The 24,699-nt window shown below is 30.3% G+C and overlaps 1 protein-coding gene and 1 pseudogene across 1 annotated transcript; one reads left to right on the forward strand and one right to left on the reverse strand.

Annotated features, from left to right (window-relative positions):
- The first annotated feature begins 6,122 nt into the window (after window positions 1-6,122).
- Window positions 6,123-9,480, forward strand: LOC125845104 (histidine-containing phosphotransfer protein 4-like). Its single transcript, XM_049524527.1, has 6 exons — window positions 6,123-6,254; window positions 6,839-6,969; window positions 7,354-7,422; window positions 8,376-8,447; window positions 8,525-8,597; window positions 9,239-9,480. Exons 1-6 carry the CDS (start codon window positions 6,198-6,200, stop codon window positions 9,248-9,250), a joined length of 414 nt encoding a protein of 137 aa, XP_049380484.1. The 5' UTR covers window positions 6,123-6,197; the 3' UTR covers window positions 9,251-9,480.
- A 501-nt stretch (window positions 9,481-9,981) lies between these two features.
- On the reverse strand, window positions 9,982-14,794 carry LOC125845102 (cell division control protein 2 homolog A-like; annotated as a pseudogene).
- Window positions 14,795-24,699: the final 9,905 nt, after the last annotated feature.

The following is a 24,699-nucleotide window of genomic DNA, read 5'->3' on the forward strand; positions in this document are numbered from 1 at the left end:
TATTTTGCTTTGTAGGAATTTTTCAAGGAAATAATGTCTCATCCAATAAAAATTCCGTCTATTATTTTGATGGTCGATTATACAATGTAAATTATTCATAAAAATTGCCCACCCATCAATAATGTGTATCCACTAAGCAATAGGATTCTCTAATTGATGATCAGGAGGAAAGTCAAATGGTATATATATGTGGACCTTTAAAGATAACTTNAACATCTACAATTAAAACATGATTTTTTTTATTCCTTAAAAAAAGACATGTTTTTTTTTTCCTAGCGGGGTTTATTTTGCTTTGTAGGAATTTTTCAAGGAAATAATACCTTATCCAATAAAAATTTCGTCTATTATTTTGATGGTCGATTATACAATGTAAATTATTCATAAAAATTGCCCACCCACCAATAATGTGTATCCACTAAGCAATAGGATTCTCTAATTGATGATCAGGAGGAAAGTCAAATGGTATATATATGTGGACCTTTAAAGATAACTTATGGACGATCCATATTTTCCCTTTACATCTTTCTTTTTTGATTTTTCAATATTATAGACGAATATACAAATATGGTAAGACAAATGACATGATATTTGAGTTTTTATAGTCTTTTATTCGATATTTAATAATCATATTAGAGTTCGATTAATTTGGATTTCAATCAGATATGACCTATTTGGAAATAGTGCTCCTTGTCAAGGATTTTTTCATACCCAAAACTCAAATTGAGATATCTAATTAAAGAAGAAGTTGTATACATTGTGTCAAATCCTTTTAATGATGACCTTTGAGTTAAAACATTGCATATCTGATTTCTTAGAGCCCAACTTATGTTTTGTATTAAAAGTACTAAATTTAGATGAATATGATGTTAGTACGATATGTTCCCTTTGCACAAAAATAGAACTATGCCAAAATATGAATTTTATATGTTCACGCTTCTAGAGCAGTAACATGTGAATGTACATTGCATACCCGGACTAGAAGGTAGTGTTGTTGCTAGCCAAATTAAAAGCTTAGAAATAGTTAGAACTGAATGCACAAAATATGAAAAAACATCTTGTAATGTATTTAACTAGAAATAGATTATGTTCTTAGAGAAGTATCTACTCGTGCCCACAAAGAAATATATGTGCGTGGCGGTGGCGCCATTGCGCAGCATATGCAAAAAGTTTTTTTGCCTTTTGCAACCCATACAATTGCAATGGAATAAACCAAAACAATAGTTTTATTATTAATATGCCTATGATATATTTCTGGGCAGGGCTAGATAACGTCGAGAGGGTTCATTTAAATCTCTTTCGATAGAAAATTACACTGTTTAATTATGTATGATTAATTTTTGAAGTATATATAATAGATGTTGAATCTCATTTGACTTTTTTCATGCGTTTAATTTTTCATATTTTAATCTTATTTAGTGAAAAAATTGACTCAGTTCCAGTATATATCTACTAGTAGGTAGATTATCTATTAGACAACAACTTCTTGTTATTAGGCACTCATCATAAGTAAACAAACAATTTTCTAAAGTGGTTCTAGGTATGTATATATATCGAGATAAAGATAGACTCAAAATTTTGAAGTTTATAAAAAAATAAATTACAATAATTTCAAGATATTGTATAATATGTTAAGTTCACGATTAAATATTTTGGATAGTTATAAAGCCGAAAATCTCACTTAGAACATTCAAGATTTAATATATATAATATGTATAAAAAGTAAATTTTGACCTATATACATTATATAATATTTATCAAACAACGAAACAACTTTAGATTTAAGTAAACAATAAAATATATAGTAAAAAATGTTTCTACACCTATTATAACGATACCAATTCTAATAAATATATATCAATTCTTGAAAATTCTTAATTAGCAATATTTCTTCTTATTAGTACTTCATTATTGTGAGGTGTATATATAAGATATATACCCATAAGGGGATCACATATATCCTGAGATGTATTCCTTATCCCCAGCATATACAATATATATATATATATACACACACACTACTGATATATAAGAGGGAATAAGCATACACGTCTTGGTCTCGGTCGACGTGTGTGCTTCCCGAAAATAAAATTTGAGTTCGAGGATAATTTAGTCATTTTAAGTTTATTGTGACTGTTTACAAATTAGAACTCTCAAAATGTCACATGTGCCACATATATTATTTAAAATGTATATTTAAAATATTATAAAAATAATTAACAATAAAATTATAAAATTAAAACAAATAAAATAATATTGGGCCTGGACTTGTCCGGACTTTTGCATCGAGTATATATAATTTGCCAGACTAGAAGATAGTGAGAGGTCAAAGGATTCCATATGTTTTTTTGTTTTTTTACCATCTCACTCAATTTGGTGGAAGAAGAATATAATAAAGGGCATGTCATGTTTTTTTCTCATATTTTGGACTTTTAGTTGAATACTAATAACTCTATTCTTGTATTCAAGTACAGTACTAATTATTAGTACAAAAAAAAAAACTATGCAAAAGCATTTTAAAGGAATAAATGAGATGCAAAAACATTTTATTATAAATATATTTAAAATTATTCCGTCTTATTGATTATTATTGATGATTTTTCATGTTTAAACATGAATTTCAGAAATAAAAACTTTCTCTTTTTTTTTATAGTGGATCAAATTAATAAACGTTATTACATTCAATGTGAAATGTCTCCCTGTTCTTCATTATATTATACTGATTTCTCCAAAATATCTATTGCATGTGTATGGTGAATCATGTAATATATAGTTTATAAAATAATATTAATAATATCAAAATAAAATTTTGAGTAAAATATTTCTTCTAAGAATTTTCATCAAAATATTTTTGCATATGAGACTCATCCCAATTTAGTAAGCTAAATTTGGATACTTAAAGATGTAATATATTCTATTTATGGAAAATGAGTCAAGAATTAGTATCTAATAAATCAAAAAAATTAAACACGACCACATACATAATAAATACAAACTCAATAAGAAGTTTTCCTATCAAATGATAATTTGATGCATATCTTTTGTATAATTCTTTTTCATTTTGATGGGGAGTGAAAATTGTGGTTGAAGGGGAGTGAAAATAGAATTTATTTTAGGAGGATAATTATAAATATATAATTTGCTATATATGAGAGAGATAAAAATTAAATTGAAAAAATACGAGAGAGAATATGATGGATACACTTTAATTGCTAAAATATTGACACATTGGCATTTTAAATAATTATTTTAAAGTGTAGATGTTATTTTGTGTTAGAAATTTTGACTAGTTAGCTAATTTTCCCTAAAAAAGAGATACTTAACTTATAATTGAAAGATTTTTTTAAAGAAGAGAGATAATAATAATACTTAGACAAATATTAACTTATTCAACACACACAAAAAAAAACACCTAAAAATTGAAGGAATATCAAGAAATTCAAAAAACACATAAACATAATTATCAATTGATGAATACAAACAAAGATACATATAAATTGAATATTCATATTAAAACTCATATGACATCATGGTTGACATATACTATTATTTGTGTGGCCACACCTTATGTATCAATCATTCCAAAAATATTCACCTATACTTTTTCTTTATTTTTTTAATTTCCTTCAAATAATTTTGTTGATATTAGATAAAATTATTTTTATTTTCTCAAAGATATATCATCACATATTTCTTTATATATATATAATACGTTTACTGGAAAAAGATTCATCAACTTGTTCTATATATATATATAAAATACGTTTACTGGAAAAAGATTCGTCAACTTGTTCTTGATGTCCCATTACTTCTTGTCTAAAATACAGAATATGTGAAGGTGTATAAAGAGGAAATTAATGGACTAGAAAATGGAAGTTTGAAAATATTGAGAACTAAGCTTTTTAAACAAAAAACGTCATATTTAGTGTGATTCCATAAATGGGGTTTGAGGATGACAGAATGTACACAAACATATAAAGGGATTGTTCATATATATTGTCGGCTTCAAAAATTAAAAGCATTTAAAAATAAGTTTGAAATATTCAAGAGCGAAATAAGCTCTTATATAAATATTATTCTATTTGTCTTAATTTATATGATATTTTTTTCTTTTTAGTCTGTTTAAAAAAAATACCACATTTTTTATTTGACAAATAGTTAATGACACTATCCAACATTTTACTTAGGTTGAACTCTACTTATTTGGCAAAAAATCAACAAAGGTGATTTTACTTAGGTTGAACTCTACTTATTTGGCAAAAAATCAACAAAGGTGTTAGGTGTACTCTTTTAAGGATAGTTTTGAAACACGGCAAAGTCTTCTCATATTTATCATATTTATTGCCCAGTTAAACTATATCACATAAATTGAGATGCAGGAAGTAAAAAAAAAAAGGGACTGGAGCAGATAAAATATTCCAATCTAGAGTCCTGCTCTCCTACATGAAAGAGAGAGAACATTTGACTAGCTTCGTTACGCAGTGATGGACCTAAGATTTTGTTTAAGTGAGTCCATTGAAATCCAATTAATCCGGATTCACACCAAAAAGTACCACATTAGCAGGTAAAGCGCTCTCTAACAAGGACGACTCACTTAAAAAATGATAGAACTCTAACTCCCAAGACGGCTCAAGAAGTTTATTACTCTAAAAAAAATAGACTAGTAAAAATTCTTAAAATCTCAATGCGCAAATATGATGTTCAATTGTACGGGTGTACATGACCGGATTAGTTCGGGTTTTTCAATTATCAAACCAAACCATTGGTGTAAAAAAATTTAATTTATAAACCAAACCAAACTAATAAAATTCGGATTTTTTCGGGTTTTTCAACCTTGGATTGGTTCGGATTTTTTCAGATTTTTGGATTTTTCGGTAAAGTTTGCATACAAACATATAATTAACTTGTGCTCCAAATATTTCTTTAGTCCAACCAAAATATAATTATCTAAGGTGTTTCTTAAGAAAATAATTAACACAAAATATGAGATGAGTACTGATGACACTAAAATATTCAATAAAAAATAATAATGAAATCATCATATAAAATAAATATTGCAAAGTCATAATGAAAATGATCATAATATAAAAGTACTAAATCATGCTAAAATAAGTTTAATTATATTACTAAATATTTAAGGAAAATTAAAATTAGACTATGTATTTTAATTGTCTAAACCAATGTAAAACTAAAGAACAAATATTCAATATTATTGTCATCCTTAGTGTTGAATTGATTTTCTTTTTGCATTAATTTGATTTTGATTTAAGTTTTATTATAATTATCAACATCTATAAACTATAATCTTTATTGGACCATTCCGAATTCTAAGTTTTAAACTTGAAATAATATATTAAAAGATAAAAACTATGAAATATTATAAGAAATATTTTAAAATTATATCAAAGTAAATATATTTATGTATAAAATAAAATTTTAAAATTACATATATAATGTCAGGTTGGTTTGGTCTCGGGTTTTTTTTTTTTAGTTAAAACCAAACCAAACCCAAATATAGTCAGATTTTTTTTGCCAATACCAAACCAAGTCAAACCAAACCACGAGTCGGATTTTTTTTCCGATTTGACTCAATTTGCGGTTTGGTTTGATTTTGTACACCCCTATTCAATTGTTTAAAAGACATTAAAAAAAACTATGGTTGATGTTAAGATTATATAGTTACTTCAAATTGTAATAACGAAGACTTTAATTGTGGCATATATGATATATCACCAAGGAATAAGAGTTGATTGTTGGCGATAACATAGTACAAAAAAAATTGAGAAGGTTTCTGAACTCGGTTACAGACAAATAGAGAGTGCAACTAACAATGAGTCCAGTTGAAGATTTATTGAAAACAATCTATTGTTGTACTTCACTCTCGTTTGCATATCTATGAGGTAAGAATAAAATCCGTATACGTACATTTTATCATCTGCGAATTCCACTTTAACTCAAATTATGTTGTTTTTGTTTGATTTTAGTAAAGTAATTCTGTAGGAATTTTCCAAGAAAAGAAAGAAAAAGGTTCTTGTGATTTGGACCATTTTATCTATCTTTTTTCTTCTTTGAATTTACTCACTTTCCGCCTATATATACATACAATTCTAGCCTTTAGAAATAGTAAACCCTTTGTATTTTTCAAAGAAATTATATTTGTTTACAATATTCAATTTTTCATTCCTTTTTAAGTTAAAAAAATGGAGAACCAAAAGAAACGCCAAGCTGCTTACATGAAGAGAAGCCTCTTGGATCAGGTCATATTTTTATTAAATTTATTTGGTCACATGTAATAATTATATATATCTCTTAAAATAGAAAATTCACAAATTATTCTATAGGAAATCCAATTGTTAAAGTATTATCTGTTTTGGTTCTAGACTGATATTGATTCGTTTCTTGGTTTTAAGTCAAAAGACATTCGTATAAGGTCCCTAACTTTTTTTTTCATTCACATCTTGTCCATTTCAAAATGAGATTCGCCTAAGGGGTAATGTGCACCACTTCTTTAGAGGTTTGCCATCCTTCATAAACATCACATACACACTCCCCTAGAGAGTCAATGTCCTCGTTGAATTTGCTCCACTACTGTACTAAGGAGTAAGGAAGAGTCCTACTCTGATACCATCTATAACGATTTTGGTCCAACTATTAAAGTATTGTCTATTTTGGCTTTAGGCCCACATAGATTTATCCCTGAATTTTAACTCAAAAGACGCCTCAACAACTGATTCTGAACTCATTCTTATAAGATTCCTAACTTTTTTCTCTCATTCTAATATGAAATTCGCGTAAGGTGTAATGCCCATTCCTAAAAATAATGTTTGATTGTTTTGTGCAGGGATACCTTGATGAACAATTCATTCATCTTGAAGAATTGCAAGATGATGCAAACCCTAACTTTGTTGAAGAAGTTGTCAAGTTGTATTACACAGATTCAGCTAGATATGTTCGAAATATTGAACTTGCATTGTAAGAATTAAGTTTTTTTTTTGGTTACAAAATTAATAACATAAACAGTATTAATTCAACATTCTATCAAGTATAGTCACCCCCTTATATATCATTGGGATGACAATCGCCACAAAAAATAATATTTTTTCTACAAAAGTTATTCACCTACCACATGTATAAAATTGTCATATATATAAACAAATATATACGAGACATGTTAGGAACTCACCTTATATAATACCAATATAACATCATATAAAAAATAACAAAAAACTCATTTTCTCACACAATATATATACCCCATTTCTTCCGCTAAATCATTTCTCTACATGATTTACAAATGTATACATCATGCAATCAGAAAAATCTAATTAATACTTGATAAATTTAATATTGTTTCAGGGAAAATGGACCCTATGATTTTGCTAGACTGGATAATATGATGTACCAATTCAAGGGTAGCAGCTCAAGGTATCATCTCCAACTTCACAAGAGCACATCTATTGACGATGCAAAAAAAATTTATATGATCATATAACCTAAAACGTAATTACACATTATTTAGTAATATTGATTAATAATCTGAAATAAGTGATAAGTAACATGTTATAACATGTTAAATTACACTATATAATAGCAATAACAATAGCATACCCAATGCAATTTTATGAGTGAAATTTGAGAAAGGTCAAATGTATGCGACCTTACTTTTAACTTGGAAAGATAAAAGAAGATTTTCGATAGACGGCATTATAAAGATATATATATATATATATATATATATATATAGTACTAACATTTTGAGTCACCTTTTCAAAGAACAACAAAAAAAGAGATAGAAAAGTACTCATAATGAATCTATTTGGGTCCACATTTGGAAATCTCCTTGAATATAGTTTGACTACAAAAGTGAATAATGATAAAGCTAATTATTGAGTAGGTTGAATAATCAATTAATTTCTTTATCCTCAGATGCCTTTTAGATTTTTTCTAGACATTCCCCCTCCCCCTCCCCCCCCCCCCCAAAAAAAACCCAAACATTTTAATTGTTTTATTACAGTAATAAATATAATGACTTCACAATACAAAGATATAATCTCATTGGTCCAAGTGTCTAAAATCAGGTATTTCCAACTCTAAAACACTATTATTCCTCCAGAAAAAGTGTATTTCTCTTTACTGCATCCAACGACAACCCCAACATAATGAATATACTCTCATGGATAGGGTTTGGTGAGGGTTGAGTAAAACACAAACCTTATTTTTATACTGTGAGGATAGAAAGGTTGTTTCTAATAAATCCTCGACTCAAGAATAGAAGAAAATGAAGCAGTAACAACAACAAGATAATAAGATAAACAACGTGAAAGAAACAATATTTACGGCATGAATTACAATATTAATATTAGAACTTTTGTTGGCAGCATTGGTGCCAGAAGATTAAAAAGACAATGTTCTCAGTTTCAGGAATACTGTAATGCAAAAAATATAGAGGGGTAATTGTCTTCTTCTCTAAACCAATGGATATTTGAAAATTAAATGTTCAATTTTTCATGTATGAGCAATTTTGCAGGTGCAGAAACACTTTCCAAGAAGTGAAGCAAGAGTATGCTACTCTAAAGACTATGCTTGAGACTTACTTTCAGGTCTCTCTCTCCAACTCTCTAAAACATATAAAGTCAATCTCTCCGTAACAACATTGTTTGTTCAAATGTTTTCTAGTTGCTACAACGAAAATGCTACTATAGAGAACATATGATATAATACAACGTGAAAAGTTGGTTCAAAAAAGACTAGACCATTATAAAATATTGTTATAAAAAGGTCAGTAGTACAATCTCTAATCCATATTATCTATATCATTTAGAAATAATTCACCTCAATAAACATATCTAACTGCCTTAATTTTTTTTTAAAAAAAACAAACACCTAAACTACCTTTTATCTCTTTTAAATGTCGCATTTGGAGGCTCAAGGCTGAAAAGCCCTAGTGTGCTAGTGCTAGCAAGTTATTAGTGCAACAACTTAGTGTCTTTTAATCAACACTCCACTAATAGACCGGTAAAAGAAAATTTGAAAAAAAAAAAAGAAGGTAATACATACTTTTTATTTTTTTGAAACGACAACTAGGTTATAACAATTCAATTTACCAAAACGAGAAATCATATAGCACCCACTTGATGAATCCAGTGGTATTTTGCAAATAATATTTTCAAATCTTGAATTTGTTTCTATATATGTAGTATGTGATGTTTATGGCTTCTTTTTTACCATTTGAACTCTGTAGATGGAAAGATAGCTTCACTGATGTTGAAAGCAAGCATCAGATTCGATGTGAACAAGCCCATCATCATGACCTTCCTTCAAGTAGCTGATACATATATCCAATAAAGGATAATTGGATATTGCAGCATATATACAATATTCTTATCTTGAAATAATAACAACTATATGGCATTGAAAAAATGTATTTGCCATTCTGTTGTATAAAACCTGTCAAAGCTTATTAATGCAAAGTTCATGTTTCCAATAGAACAGCTCTTTTTGTCTTCTATTTCCAGAAAAATAAATAAAAATTGACACCCAAAGGCCTCCATGACAGTGTCGTAAAAACTTGTCCATCCACATTCAGTGTTTACATCAAATCAAACAATTAAACCTTAGCAGTTGAAAACTAAAGAATAAATGTCACTTAACCAAGGTCAAGTGATAATTGTTTGTATGAAAAACACATGTTTGCATCAATTGAGTTGGTGTAAACATTGTTTCTCTTAGTTAAACCTATGAAAATGGCAATTTAAATCAATTTCATTTTTCATATTTACAGCATCATACTACAGTACTACTATAGTTGCTCAAGTGGGATCTGGGGAGGGTAAGATGTATGTAGATCTTAACCCTACCTTTTCAGGGTACAGAGGCAGTTCAGATAGAATACACTAATTCTTATGTTTAGTTTTAGTTCCAAGATTATAAACGGAAGGAAAAATAGAGATGAAGAGATAAGACACAATCATCTAATTACAATTCATGGCACGAGCTAATTGCTATGATCAACTAGTTTTGCCTTCCATGATTTTCCTATCAAAATAGCAGAAGTTCTTGGAGAGTCCTGAATATTGAGAGGCCAGTCTCTCTATTGTCAGACCAAGAAAAAGAATTCATACAGTATCAAAACATAACTTGGTAAACCTGAACTGTAGCCTGCATTCCTCCAGGAATAGTAATCATGTATAACTGACCATGCGGATCATCATCTCGTTCTTCAATTCCAGTATCAAGCTATGCAAAAAATTTGAAACGCACAGCAATCCAATCATGACCTACTTCAGTGAGTCCTTGCAGAAGTATGAATGCTAATGAACCTAAGATAGAGCCAAAACTATTAACACATATTGTGATGGAGAAGCTGGACCAAGAGATATCTATGAACGCTGTGTTAAGATCACCCAGTAGTTAACATACCAAATTTGTGTTCACATTGTTGATGAAGATGCAAAGAGTCATGGAACACAGCCAATATCCTTGAAATACTCATGTTCAAGGGCACTCCTGGCAGTGATTCTCTTGCTGGGGTCCAAGCAGAGCATTTTCTGAAAGTAATGAGGCCATGGATTTTAAGACAAGATTGAAACCCCTATGCATATAACCGTATTAAACACCTATTTGTTGTGCACATTACGGAGAAAGGCACTAAATCCTTCATATAATCTGCTAACAGAAAACACAATGATTTGCATATAAGCAACTGCAACCAAACAGTCCTAGCCCCCAATAGCTGATGTCCTAAAATATGTTAAAAAAATAATAAATACAAAGAGCAGAAGGGAACAAAAAGACCTAGGCTAAAGTGACTGAAACAAGAATATGAATGAGCACTGCAATTTGGAACTTCCCTTTCCCTTGAGAACATTTATTTACTCAAATACGTCATTCAGAATAGTTATAATTATTCTAGCTGTGAGTACCAATAACTATTTCACCGGATTTTCTCAGAGAAAACCAGGCAAAAAGGTTGGAGTTTCATTTAGAATACAAGAAAACTTTCTTACTCACAAGATGTATATATCATTTAGAAAAGCATACTTACACCAAGGAGATCAAATCCTGCTGTATCAAGATTCGGGACTACAGTTGCCAGATCCTGCAATGTGAAGGACTTGAATTCAGCATTCTTTAGAAATGTGATAATATTGGCAGGAGAATCAGACTAGTCCTAAAGGTGAAAAAAAGAGAGAAATAATTAAACTCTAGATTACCTTAGGATGCCATTTTGGAAATGTAGATTTATAATCAGGCAAAGAAGTCACTCCAGGCCATGTATCCTCATTTGGAGTACCCACCACTCTTCATACAGAAATATAGTAGGGAATCATGACATGAATAAGGAAAAGATATAATAACAGAGAGGAAAAGAGTCATAAACTGTCCAACAAACTCGATCTTTAAACTTTCTCACAACCTAACCACCCCATACAGTGGCGAATCCAGAAATTTTGTATCATGGGTGCTTAACTATTATTAGCTCAGAAATTGCTACATATAATGGGTGCTCAGTTAATATATTTCAATACATTTCTAAATTTCGTACATAAATTAGAATGTTGACAAAAAAAGTAGTGGGTGCTTAAGCACCCATAAGTGACTACATAGGTCCGCCACTGACCCCAGAGAGATAGAGTTGATTATAAATATTAGTAATTGATTGACTAGTATGTCTTTCAGCTTGAAGAATTCAGAACTGACAAGCCTTTAACATTTATGCTCTTCTATTTCAGTCATCCAACCCCTCCTAAGCCTCTTTCTTAATTCTAATTTTGGTCTGTGTCATAACATCGGCCACTCAATCCATCCATGAACAACCATTNCTCGTTCTTCAATTCCAGTATCAAGCTACGCAAAAAATTTGAAACGCACAGCAATCCAATTATGACCAGTAATTCAGCAAGTCCTTGCAGAAGTATGAATTCTAATGAGCCTAAGATAGAAACAAAACTATTAACACATATTGTGATGGAGAAGCTGGAACAAGAGATATCTATGAACGCTGTGTTAAGATCACCCAGTAGTTAACATACCAAATTTGTGTTCACATTGTTGATGAAGATGCAAAGAGTCATGGAACACGGCCAATATCCTTGAAATACTCATGTTCAAGGGCACTCCTGGCAGTGATTCTCTTGCTGGGGTTCAAGCAGAGCATTTTCTGAAAGTAATGGGGCCATGGATTTTAAGACAAGACTGAAACCCCTATGCATATAACCGTATTAAACACCTATTTGTTGTGCACATTACGGAGAAAGGCACTAAATCCTTCATATAATCTGCTAACAGAAAACACAATGATTTGCATATAAGCAACTGCAACCAAACAGTCCTAGCCCCCAATAGCTGATATCCTAAAATATGTTAAAAAAAATAATAAATACAAAGAGCAAAAGGGAACAAAAAGACCTAGGCTAAAGTGACTGAAACAAGAATATGAATGAGCACTGCAATTTGGAACTTCCCTTTCCCTTGAGAACATTTATTTACTCATATACGTCATTCAGAATAGTTATAATTATTCTAGCTGTGAGTACCAATAACTATTTCACCCGATTTTCTCAGAGAAAACCAGGCAAAAAGGTTGGAGTTTCATTTAGAATACAAGAAAACTTTCTTATTCACAAGATGTATATATCATTTAGAAAAGCAAACTTACACCAAGGAGATCGAATCCTGCTGTATCAAGATTCGGGACTACAGTTGCCAGATCCTGCAATGTGAAGGACTTGAATTCAGCATTCTTTAGAAATGCAATAATATTGGCAGGAGAATCAGTCCTAAAGGTGAAAAAAAGAGAGAAATAATTAAACTCTAGATTACCTTAGGATGCCATTTTGGAAATGTAGATTTATAATCAGGCAAAGAAGTCACTCCAGGCCATGTATCCTCATTTGGAGTACCCACCACTCTTCATACAGAAATATAGTTGGGAATCATGACATGAATAAGGAAAAGATATAATAACAGAGAGGAAAAGAGTCATAAACTGTCCAACAAACTCGATCTTTAAACTTTCTCACAACCTAACCACCCCATACAGTGGCGAATCCAGAAATTTTGTATCATGGGTGCTTAACTATTATTAGCTCAGAAATTGCTACATATAATGGGTGCTCAGTTAATATATTTCAATACATTTCTAAATTTCGTACATAAATTAGAATGTTGACAAAAAAAGTAGTGGGTGCTTAAGCACCCATAAGTGACTACATAGGTCCGCCACTGACCCCATAGAGATAGAGTTGATTATAAATATTAGTAATTGATTGACTAGTATGTCTTTCAGCTTGAAGAATTCAGAACTGACAAGCCTTTAACATTTATGCTCTTCTATTTCAGTCATCCAACCCCTCCTAAGCCTCTTTCTTAATTCTAATTTTGGTCTGTGTCATAACATCGGCCACTCAATCCATCCATGAACAACCATTCAATAAAAATGGCTTTCTTTCAAATGGAATTGGAATGATCAACAAGGAGGACAGGGCATAAGGAGATAATAAAATTACTTCCTACAAAATGTAAAAATAAATAGTGAGTATGTTCACTTTTAGAAGTAACAAAGCATCACTAAAAGACTGGCTATGCATGTTAACACCTGAAAATCTTGAAAAGTTCATCAATCTCCAAGTCACCAGCTGACCACACATCAACCGGAGTAGAGTAGTGCCTTGATCCAAGCAGTATTTCTGGTGCCCTGTACCATCATGTCACCACCTGAAACAATGAAGTCTACTGTTGGAAGTCAAAAGAAACAAGCTCAAAAGGGTTGATGATATGCTAGAAAACATAAATGAATAGAGTATCTGTTTTTAAAATCAATGAGACACAGACATGATAATCCAATCATTTTATTTTTCAGCCAAACAAAAAAACTTAAGCAGGAAAAAGGTTGTTCATTTAGACAGGATGTCAGATATTAAAGAGAGGCATCAGAAGTGACAACAGTTCTGCTCATAGTAACTACTTTCTGGTCAAGTTTGAAATGGAACAACATAAGACAATGGTAATACAGGCTGGTTTGGCAATTTTGTTTCATAGAGCTGAAACCATGTACATACCTCATAAGTAAAAGTTCTAACAGGAATACCAAACGCTCTACCCAATCCAAAATCTGCAAGCTTTAACACATTGGTGCATGGATCTATCAGAAAATTCTGAGGCTTTAGATCTCGGTGGAGAACTCTACGAGAATGACAATAAGCAATACCACGGAGCATTTGATACACAAACGTCTGCAAAATTGAAGATATTACTTCATTAACCAAGAACAAGAAACCTCTCAACTCGACAACCTTTTTACCATTAGGTGGTGATACTTTCTCACATTACATACTCTGATAATCATATATTTTAACTACTGTGTAAGGGTGCATCTCCTTCCTCTTCAACTAAGACTGCTAAACAGAGGCATGACAAACTTCATAAAGAAGTAATGCAACAGAAGAGGCAGCTAAATATAACAATAATTGCAACCTCCAATGGAATATAGATCTTAATCTTACTCACTTCTACAACACCGGCATCCTTAGAGAATTCAGGACATGAATCCATGTGCTTCTTCAAATCCAAGTCAAGATATTCAAAGACTAGATATAATCGCTTCTCACTGTGAACCACATCCAGCAACCTGTTTCCAAATAATAGGAACTTTTTTTCGCTATTAGAGAAGTTAACTTCAAAATAGCTTTTCCAACATTAAAAAGAAAAACTTAGTACTGCAACCCAAATTACTGTTATATACATGCTTGCACTGTTCTTTAGTTTCTAACTCCTAATTCAATCAGAAAAGGCAAGAATGTTGCTCCAGAAATGAACATAACACAATCATCCACAGCATTCATAGTGTTCCCCCCCNCCCCCCTTTTGGTCCCCCTTCCATTTAGAGTCGTAATTACACAAAATTGAAATTCCCAAGGTGGACAGAAGTTCATTCCTACAACATTACCTGGCTCACTCACACCTATCTCATATATATATATATATATATTTATATTATATATTATATTATTAAAAGTGGGAAGCTCTAAAGTGCAAAGTTGGATTACCATTTTACCCTTATACTAAATCCAAATGTTATTAAAAAATTTAATTAATTAAATGGTAAATAGTAAAATTTCTATAATATTTTGAGTTGGTATACATGTGAGTAAATTAATAGAAAAAATTTAAAAAAAATAATTACCCCTTTACATAGATACATGTACATGTTTCATCTTCCAAAATTAATGTTCATATTTAATCTTTTTGTCTTTAATTTGTTGTAATACTTGACCTTTCAACTTTGAAGAAAATTTCAAGACAAGAGGATTTGTGTGAAAATTATAAGGTCTATTGATGTGATTATAGGGATAGATAACACTTCAATTACTAGAATATTGAAGTTTGAACCATTTGTTTTTTACTTATCCGCAGAGATTAGAACTATGATGCGACCCCTCCATTTATGTAGTTGAATTAATGTCCTTTTGTTAAATTGTCTTCCGGAAGTTTTTAACTCTTTTTTTATGGTCAAAGGTTGAGCTTGATTTCCAAGATTTTTAACTCTAAATTTATGATCAAACATTGAGTGTTTATTACTATAGTTTTGTTTCAATTTGCATTATCAAGACAAAACACGTAAAATTGTCTTAGAATATTTCTATCTTCCTTGGTATTTAATTATATAATGGCAAAATTTAATTACCAACAATTGCACTTTAATTCTTTAGTGATGACATTATAATTAAGTTTCCTTAGTTATAAATTTGAATTACTTAATTGCATTCTACTTAATGAGAAGGAGATTTTCATCTTCTACTAATTAATATCAACATTTTATCTTCTTGAATGTGTATCCTGTAACTATTCATTTAATTTCAACAAATAATTTTTAAAGAGAACAGCGTTAAATGAGGAACTATTGTAAATGTGGGTGATGAAAAGTTTCAACTGCCAAGAAAATTATCTCTCTACAATCTATAAATAATTCTCTATAAACAAGAGATGGTAAAACATAAAAGAGAAATTAATGGTGGGGCACCATTCTTGCAATGGCCAGTAAAAAGTTGAAAGAGATCCTTTTTTTCTTATCGATTTCTTGTTATCGTGAAATTCGTCATCAAGATGGATCACAAAAGAGGCTTTTGGTCCCTTGAAGAAGAAGACGAAAGAGCAACATGTGTAATTTTTGATAGACTAATTAGCACTTTATTTTCTTAGCTTATGTTCTTTTTCTTCTTGTGAATTTAGAGCACCATGCATTCACAATAATAAACAAGAGAGAAGAAGAAGAAGAAGAAGAAGTTCTTTTCAGAGATGACTCGTAGCAATAACCGAATGTAAGTCCAAATATATGAATATCTGATCATCTATAGCAATGTTGACTCTTTTAAAGGTTGTTAAGATCTACTTGGTGGTTATATCTTTGAAAATACTAACCTTTCTACCATTCACGCCAAGCGTGTTATAACTATGTCAAAAGTCATTCAACTTGATATATCCAATTGTTTTCAAATTTTCATCCTTTCTGCATTGTTGCAGACCCTTTGTAACAGCTTAAACTTTTATATTACGTGGTTTATATAATTTAAGATGATTCAGAACATATAGTGGTTCAAGTCTAACGGTCACATATCAACAAGATATATCTCCATTCTTGGGTTAGGAAAAAAACAAAAAGAATCAATAACATGTGTAAGGTGTGTTTCACGAACTTGAGCAAAAAAAAAAATGAATAATGAAATAAATAAATTTCCCCTCTAACAATTTACGCTTTTATGTGAAGCGACTCACAAAATTAAACAATATTTAACCCAATGAGATCATCAGACTTTTGCCCATTGAGGAAAAAACCCCACTACTGCCTCCCATGTGAGTTTCGGCCATGTCTCAGATCCACTGTGGACAATGAAAGAGCACAACGACAACAAAATTTCAACTCTGTAACTAAATATAATCCAGCTAAGGGTATTGGGGAAAAAGAGAAAACCAATCTCAACAAGCACAAATTTAAGCTCTTGAAAGGAAGGGTTCATAATGACAATTCCAAAATAAAGCAATCAATTACACCTAATTTGGAAACAAATCAGAGTCACCAATATAAATTCTCTGCATCAACAGAGCATTCATCATAGTTTGACTGTTATTATACTGAACCTTAACCTACTGCAACCCCAGCCATTCTTTCCACACAGGCAAAGTGACAATGCATATCTCATATTTACAACATATACATAGATCATATTAATGCAATTTTTGAATACCCAAATTCCGAAATTTGAAAACAATCTCAGTTTTCACTTGCCTAAACAATCTCAGTCTTGCTTCCCTTATCTTGTCTACCACGGAAGTCACTCCTACCTTGCCTCGTATAACTTCAATCCTTATCATATTTCTCCTAATATGTCCACACATCCATCTGAGCATCCTCATTTTTGCTACCTTCATCTTCTATGCGTGGGCGTTTTTGACTCACCGGCACTCTAACTCATACAACAATGTTGATCTAATCACCATTCTGTAGAACTTACTTTTAACCCTTGGCGACACGTTCTTATCGCACAGTAGCCTCCATTTCACCCACCCCGCACCAACACGATGTGCGACATCATCTTCAATCTCTCCATCTCCTTGGATTATGGACGCAAGATACTTGAAACTTTCTCTCTTGGGTATGACTTGTGCATCAATCTTCATTCCCACCTCCGCCGCATGTGTTACATCACTGAACTTGCACTTTAGGTACTATGTTTTAGTCCTACTGAACCTAAAACCTTTAGACTCTAGGCCTATCTCCAAACTTATAACCTATCATTAACTCCACGACGCGTCTCATCAATCAATGCAATATATGAATATTTGATTCGATCATCACATTTTATTGTTTCAACTCTTTTTGATAAGCACAAAAGGCTTAGACCACCTATTTGGCACTCTAGGGAATTAAGTTTGTTATAAAGTGCAACCAGTTTCTTTTGTTCAAGATTAAGCTAATCAAGTTGAGTTAATAATAGATAATTCATCTCAACCCAATTGAATTTTAGACTGACTGATCATCAACGTTCATCAACTCGGCTTGTATTGACCTGTTCAACTCAGACTCAACTTGCTCACTTGACCCGTTGAACCAAAGATAGCCTTCTTGTGTATGCTATAGTTATTATCTCTCATGAATATAACTATTTGAACATCAAAGTAGATCCTCTTTTGTTAAATAAATAAATCCTCTCTATAACAACTTAAGCTTTTATGCAATGTGATGCAATGGAAAAATTCAACAATATTTGACCCAATGAGCTCGTCAAGCTTTCGACGTAGCAGAAAAAAATCCCACTACTGCCTACCATATGAGTCTGGTCCATGTGGACAATGAAAGGGCACACTGACAACAGAATTCCAACTCTGTAACTAGATGCAATGCAGCTAAGGGTATTTGGCGGGGACCAATTATAATAAGCACAAATTTAAGCACTTGCTAGGAAGGGTTCATAATGCATATTTCAAAATCAATCAATCAACTACACCTCAATTCCAAACACGTAGGAGTCACCTATATAAATACTATGTATCCCTTCACAGATCATTCATCATAGTTTGACTATTTTCACACTGAACCTTAACCTACTGCAGACCCAATTATTCTTTGCACACAGCCAGAATGATAATGCATATCTCATTTTATTAAAAATACATGTATCATGTTAATGCAATTTCCAACAACCCCCAAGGCCAAAACTTGTAAACATTAGAAAAACATCTTTTTAAAATAGAACAATTAATAAATACATCAACTTAATGCACACTCCACATACAAATATCCTAAGTTGCTCGGACTCTTCACTTTTGCCTTTCGGTGCCGCACACATGTCGACACAATGTGGATGTGGGTGTCGGTGTGGGATCCGTACTCGATCTGGTCAATCAGTTTTGGGTACTTTGACCAAATTCGAGGAAGATTCTAGACAGATTCAATGATTTCTTTAATAAAAACAAAAACTAAGGTAAAATTGAAGAAATGAGATACCTTGTATATATAAATTTCTATTGTCACTCCCTTTCCTTTTATCTCCTTCTAGGGTTCTCCTCTTGATCAATATTTTCTCCTCAAGTTTTCCACATAATATCTCATTATTTAGGTTTTATAACTCTATTTATAGATATTTGAATTATTTTAAGTCGAATGCCCGCACCCGTATCCATACATGGATCCGTATCCCCGAATCTCAAAAACTAAATCATAGCCGACCTCTAGATTCGCACCTATATCAGACACCCGCACCCGAGTCCAAGTAACTTAGCAAATATCTACCATCTTAAAGCAAATTTCAAAGACACCAAAGGGTAAAAACTTAAAAACAATATTTAGAAATTCAAAATAGAAATCAAATAGGTAAGAAATATATCAACTTAATTCACATTCCACATACAAATATCTACCATCTTAAAGCAAATTTCAAAGATCCTAAAGGGACAAAACTTACAACAACAACCACAACAGCATACCTAGTGTAATTCCACAAAGTCGGGTGTAGGAAGGGTAGAATGTACGCAATGTACGCAGACCTTACCACTACCTCAGAGGTAGAGAAGTTGTTTTCAACAGACCATTGGCTCAAGAAAAAACAGTCCTAAACAATCTAGTAACAGAAGTACAAGAAACAACAACTAATAATAAAAAACAGCAAATAGTAACAAAACAGAAAATACAACAAAACAATATGATAATCAAGGTACAAGGAATCAACATATAGTAACAAAAATCAAAGGACAAGAAACTACACAGGCAATATTACAACTACTAATATAGAGAGACAACAAGGCAACATATTTCTACCTACTAACCTTCTATCCTAATCTGTATCCTTCACACCCTCCCTTCCTATCTAAAGGCCAAAACTTGAAAACAATTAAAAAAATAAATAGAGATCAAATATATCAACTTAATTCACATTCCACATACAAATATACACACCATCTTAATCCAATTTTTCAACAACCCTTCAAAGTCCAAACTTTGAAAACATGATTTCATTATACAAAATTGAAAACCAATAAAAGAAATTGAAGGTACCTCAGCTTGTGTGAAGCCAGTAATAGACTGTATTTGTCGTTTTCTGGGACGAAGATCCATTTTAACAGTAAATTCGAACGAAACCCAGAATTCTTTAGCTGAAAAAATTCTCCAGAAAATGAGTGTAAAGAGAAAAATTATAGGATCAAATGCTCATTGGAAAAGCTCTTTGCATGAGTTTTGTTGGACCTTTTCAAAAGTAAGTAAAAACTAACGGGTCGGGTGTTTAGTTTTGGGTCTAGTTAAATGGGTGGGCTTCTTTATGGGTAATTTACATTCAAAACAGCAATATTTTAGCTTTTTGTGGGACTCCTTAGCAACAGTTTCATTATTTATTAAAAATGTCATTATTTTAGTTTGTTAAGGAATTAGTTATGTATTTATTTTATTTTGATTAATTTGAAATAATACAAATAATTAATAACAGAATAGAGAAAAACATGGAACAAAAAAATTCAAAAAAGGTAAAAAAGATTTTAAATACAAATCAGTTACGTTTTGAAAAGAGCGTAAATAGTCATCTTTCTGTCGAGCATTTTTTTGTTTTCTTCTTAAGAACATCAAAAAAAAATTAAAATAATTTAGTTTGTCTTTCGAATCATTCATCTGATAACTTTCAAAGCTTCTTCAAGTTGAATACGACATATTTTTGAAACGAAATTTTTCAAAATTGAAGACTATAAATTTGTTGCATCAAGTGAACAATCGAGAAATAATCATGTATTTTTTTTCTATTTTTTTATTTGTTTGGATGAGATATTTGTATATGTCGAATACAAGATTGTTGTTTTTTTTTTTTTCTGATTAAATCAGTGAAATCTTTGTATGTATTGGGATTTATAGCTTTTTCGGATGTTTTGTATCCAAATTATGATGTATAACGAATGGAATTGTTTTTTTTTAGTTTAGTAGCTGTTTTTTCTGTTTGAATGCATACAATAATTTGTATCCCATTAAGCTAATGTAACTAATCGATCATAAACTATATGTTGAATACAACAATATATGAATACAAAAGTGAGATTGAATATAAAGTTGTGAATACAAAAGAAATACTTTCTTCATTTGAAATTCAAAGTGACTTTGAAAGGTAAAATACAAACTAATCGATCATGAACTATATGTTGAATACAACAATATATGAATACAAAAGTGAGATGAAAATACAAAGTTATAAATACAAAGTGAGATTGCATATAAAGTTGTGAATACAAAAGAAATACTCTCTTCATTTGAAATACAAAGTGACTTTGAAAGGTAAAGTAGACACATAAAATACAAAACTTGTTGGTATACAATTAGGTTGAATACAAAACAAAAGAGAAATACAAACTTGTTCACATATAAATTGAGATTGAAATACAGAATGAATACCCAATAAAACAGATGCTTTCCCCAAATCTAAAACCTTAAAAGCAAATATAAATGTATTAAAAAGCAAACAAAATTAACATATGAATGGATTTGTAGATTCTAATAAATCTGAAATATTAAAAAGAAATCAGAAAAAAATCGAAAAAAATTATTTAATCGACTAAAAATCTGAAATACATAAATATTAGATGAATATGTAAACAAACTTGCATAAAAATAAAAAAAAATGACGAAAAATCTGTAATATGTACAATGTGAAATATAAATCATAAACAGTGATATTGAAATCCGTAATATATAGAATCCGGAATATACACCATAATCGGTGATTTAAACAGCAAATCAAAATAAATCTAAATAAATAATGGAAATTACCGTGCCAATTGAGAAATCTGCTTGAATTAATAAACAGATTTTGTTTAACAATAGAGAAATTTTTTTGAATTAAAATATATATTTTGATGAACAATTTGTGAGCACCTTGAAGAAAGAAATTCTGAAAACGTGAAAAAAGGGGTAGAAATGTGAAAGGTGGGGGTAGAAACGTGAAAGGTGAAGAAGGAAGGTTAATGGGTATTGTTAATTAATTGGTTTAGAATTTGGTCCAATATAGGATTGTTTTCATAAATAAAATTAATTTTAAATACTAAAATCTGAATACATATTATTTTCTAAAATATTGTCATTCTGACATTTTAAATAAATATTTTAAAGTGTTGTTGTTTTGACTAAATATGTTAGGTATTATGACTTAATTGCGAATTTTTCCATATATATATATATATATATATATAGTAAAAATTAGGCAAATGATATAGTATAAGAAATAAATTACTTCCATTCCCTACTCTTTCATTAATTACCAAAAATTCCTTTTTTTAGTGTTTTTCGGATACATAATATAGCAGTGTGGATACTTAATATAACAACGCGGATACTTTAATTAATAACGGGCGGATACTTAAATTATTAAGTTGTTAGCAACACAGATACTTAAATAACGGGCGGATGCATAATATAGCAGCGCAGATACTTTAATTAATAACGAGCGGATACTTAAACTAATAAAGTATCTGGTTAAGTTGAATTGGGGGAAAATAAGGGATTTTTGTATTTTAGTAAAAGAGTAGGGAAATATTGAGAATAGGTAAAGAAGTGTTGTGTATTTAAGTAATTTTTCCATATATATATATATATTAGATATGAAAAGGCCCGTTAACGGGCCCAATATTACAATTTACAATCTTAAATATATTAGCGGTTTTAATGTAGGGTAATTATAAGTATTTAATTAGTTTTTTTCAAAGAAAAATTGTCATCAATATTTTTTCTAACAAAAACAATAGTAAAATGATAATAAAAAACACATTTTACAATAAAATATTATTATTTTTATCAAATAATATAGTAACTTATTTAAATTGTCTTAATTAACACTACAATATCATATGATCCAATGGTTATTTTAACCGAATGCCAAACATACACATTCGAATTAAAAAGTTAATTTAAATTTAATGGTTTTTTACTCATCTAATGATAATAATTCAACAAACAATTTGAGTGAATTAATTGTGTTCTACTTTTTCTTAACCACATTATCACTTTTCACATTTAAAGTAGTATAACCATGAAAAAGAAAAGTAAATTATATCTTATTTCTTAAGATGATAAATATTATATTTGATTATTCATTTTTTACAAATATGAAAAATAAATGAACACAAAGAAATAGATAATCTTTTTATTTCACTTTATTTATTTGAAAATCAGAGTTTGATTATAAAAATTACAAATATAACTTAAAGTTCTATTTGAAATTTGAAAAACATTCAAAACTTTTTCAATACTTTAACTATATTTTTTTAAAAAATTTATCCTAAATTATTAATTTTTATAAAAATGGATCCATTTTAATTATATTTCATATTTTATTTTATTTTTAGAAAAACATATTCAAATAATCAAATATTATTTACAAAATCAATAAGTTAACACAAATTCAACTTAATTTTTTTGAAAAATAATTTGGATTTTTTTTTGTAATAGTATGTAGTAGTTCTTATATGAGATATAATCTATGTCATTATACGATTATTTATTTTGATATATTACTTTTTTAGTGCAATTTGGTTGTATGTCTCATGAAAAATTAGTCAAGTAATTTTTAGAAAATGAGGAATGTAGACCATATTTTAAAAGATATAATATATAAATATGTCTTTTAACTTGACCGCACTTAACATCTATGTCATTTAATTTCGAGTGTGCACATGTTACCATTTAAACTTATATAAAGTTGAACAAGTAGACACGCATGTCCTACGAGACATAATTCACATAGGACGCCACATAATGTCGGATAAGACATGAATTGTATTGTTGCGTAGGACGTCAAGTAGGACACATGTGTCTACTTGTTCAATTCTATACAAATTTATGCGTCTACTATGCACATCCAAAATTGAAAGACATTGATGTCAAATGAAACCAATTTAAATGACATATTTATGTATTATGCCTTTCAAAAAAATATATTTATATTTTTATATAAAATTTGACCAAACTCCACTTTAACTATACATTTTTTTAATAAAACAAAAACTATATTTTCATGACCAAACCACATTAAGAAAGGAAATAATTAAAAGGTCTCGAATTTAAATTTTGAATATGAAAAAAATTTCATTAAAAGTGATAAGTACATTAAAAATAAATATGAAGTCAAATTAATAACACTAATACGTATATACAAAATCAAATGAGAAATTAACTATTTATTTTTTCAAAAAAAGTGTGGTCTTGAATGTATAGACTTTTGAAGTGAATGAAAAAATGGGGTCCATGTTTTAACTTTGCATTAATTTCTTTTACTCCTCCCAATGTTTTGGTACACCTGTCACAATTGGAATCCACAACTTAATGGTGGATACATTGGGAATTACATAATTTTTGGCTGGTTTTTCTAGAATGTTCAATACCCTCAATACACAATGTACACTTAAAGTAAGCTTGAAATTTTATTAAATTGACAAAACTGCCCTTGGTCGTCCAGGGCTTCACATTTCTATATACACTAGATAAGGGTGCCCGTGCAAGGCACGGGCAATATTAATTAGCCCTACGTGGCCTTTTTTGATTGGTTTGGTAGTATTTGAGAGCCAAAAAAAAGTGCTAAAAGAAAGAAATATTAATCAGTCATACGTGACCATTTTTGATTGGTTTGGTAGCATTTGAGAAGAAAAAAAATGTGCTAAAAGAAAGAAATATTAATTAGC

The sequence above is a fragment of the Solanum stenotomum genome, chromosome 11, assembly GCF_019186545.1.
Source record: "Solanum stenotomum isolate F172 chromosome 11, ASM1918654v1, whole genome shotgun sequence".
Classification (NCBI taxonomy): domain Eukaryota; kingdom Viridiplantae; phylum Streptophyta; class Magnoliopsida; order Solanales; family Solanaceae; genus Solanum; species Solanum stenotomum.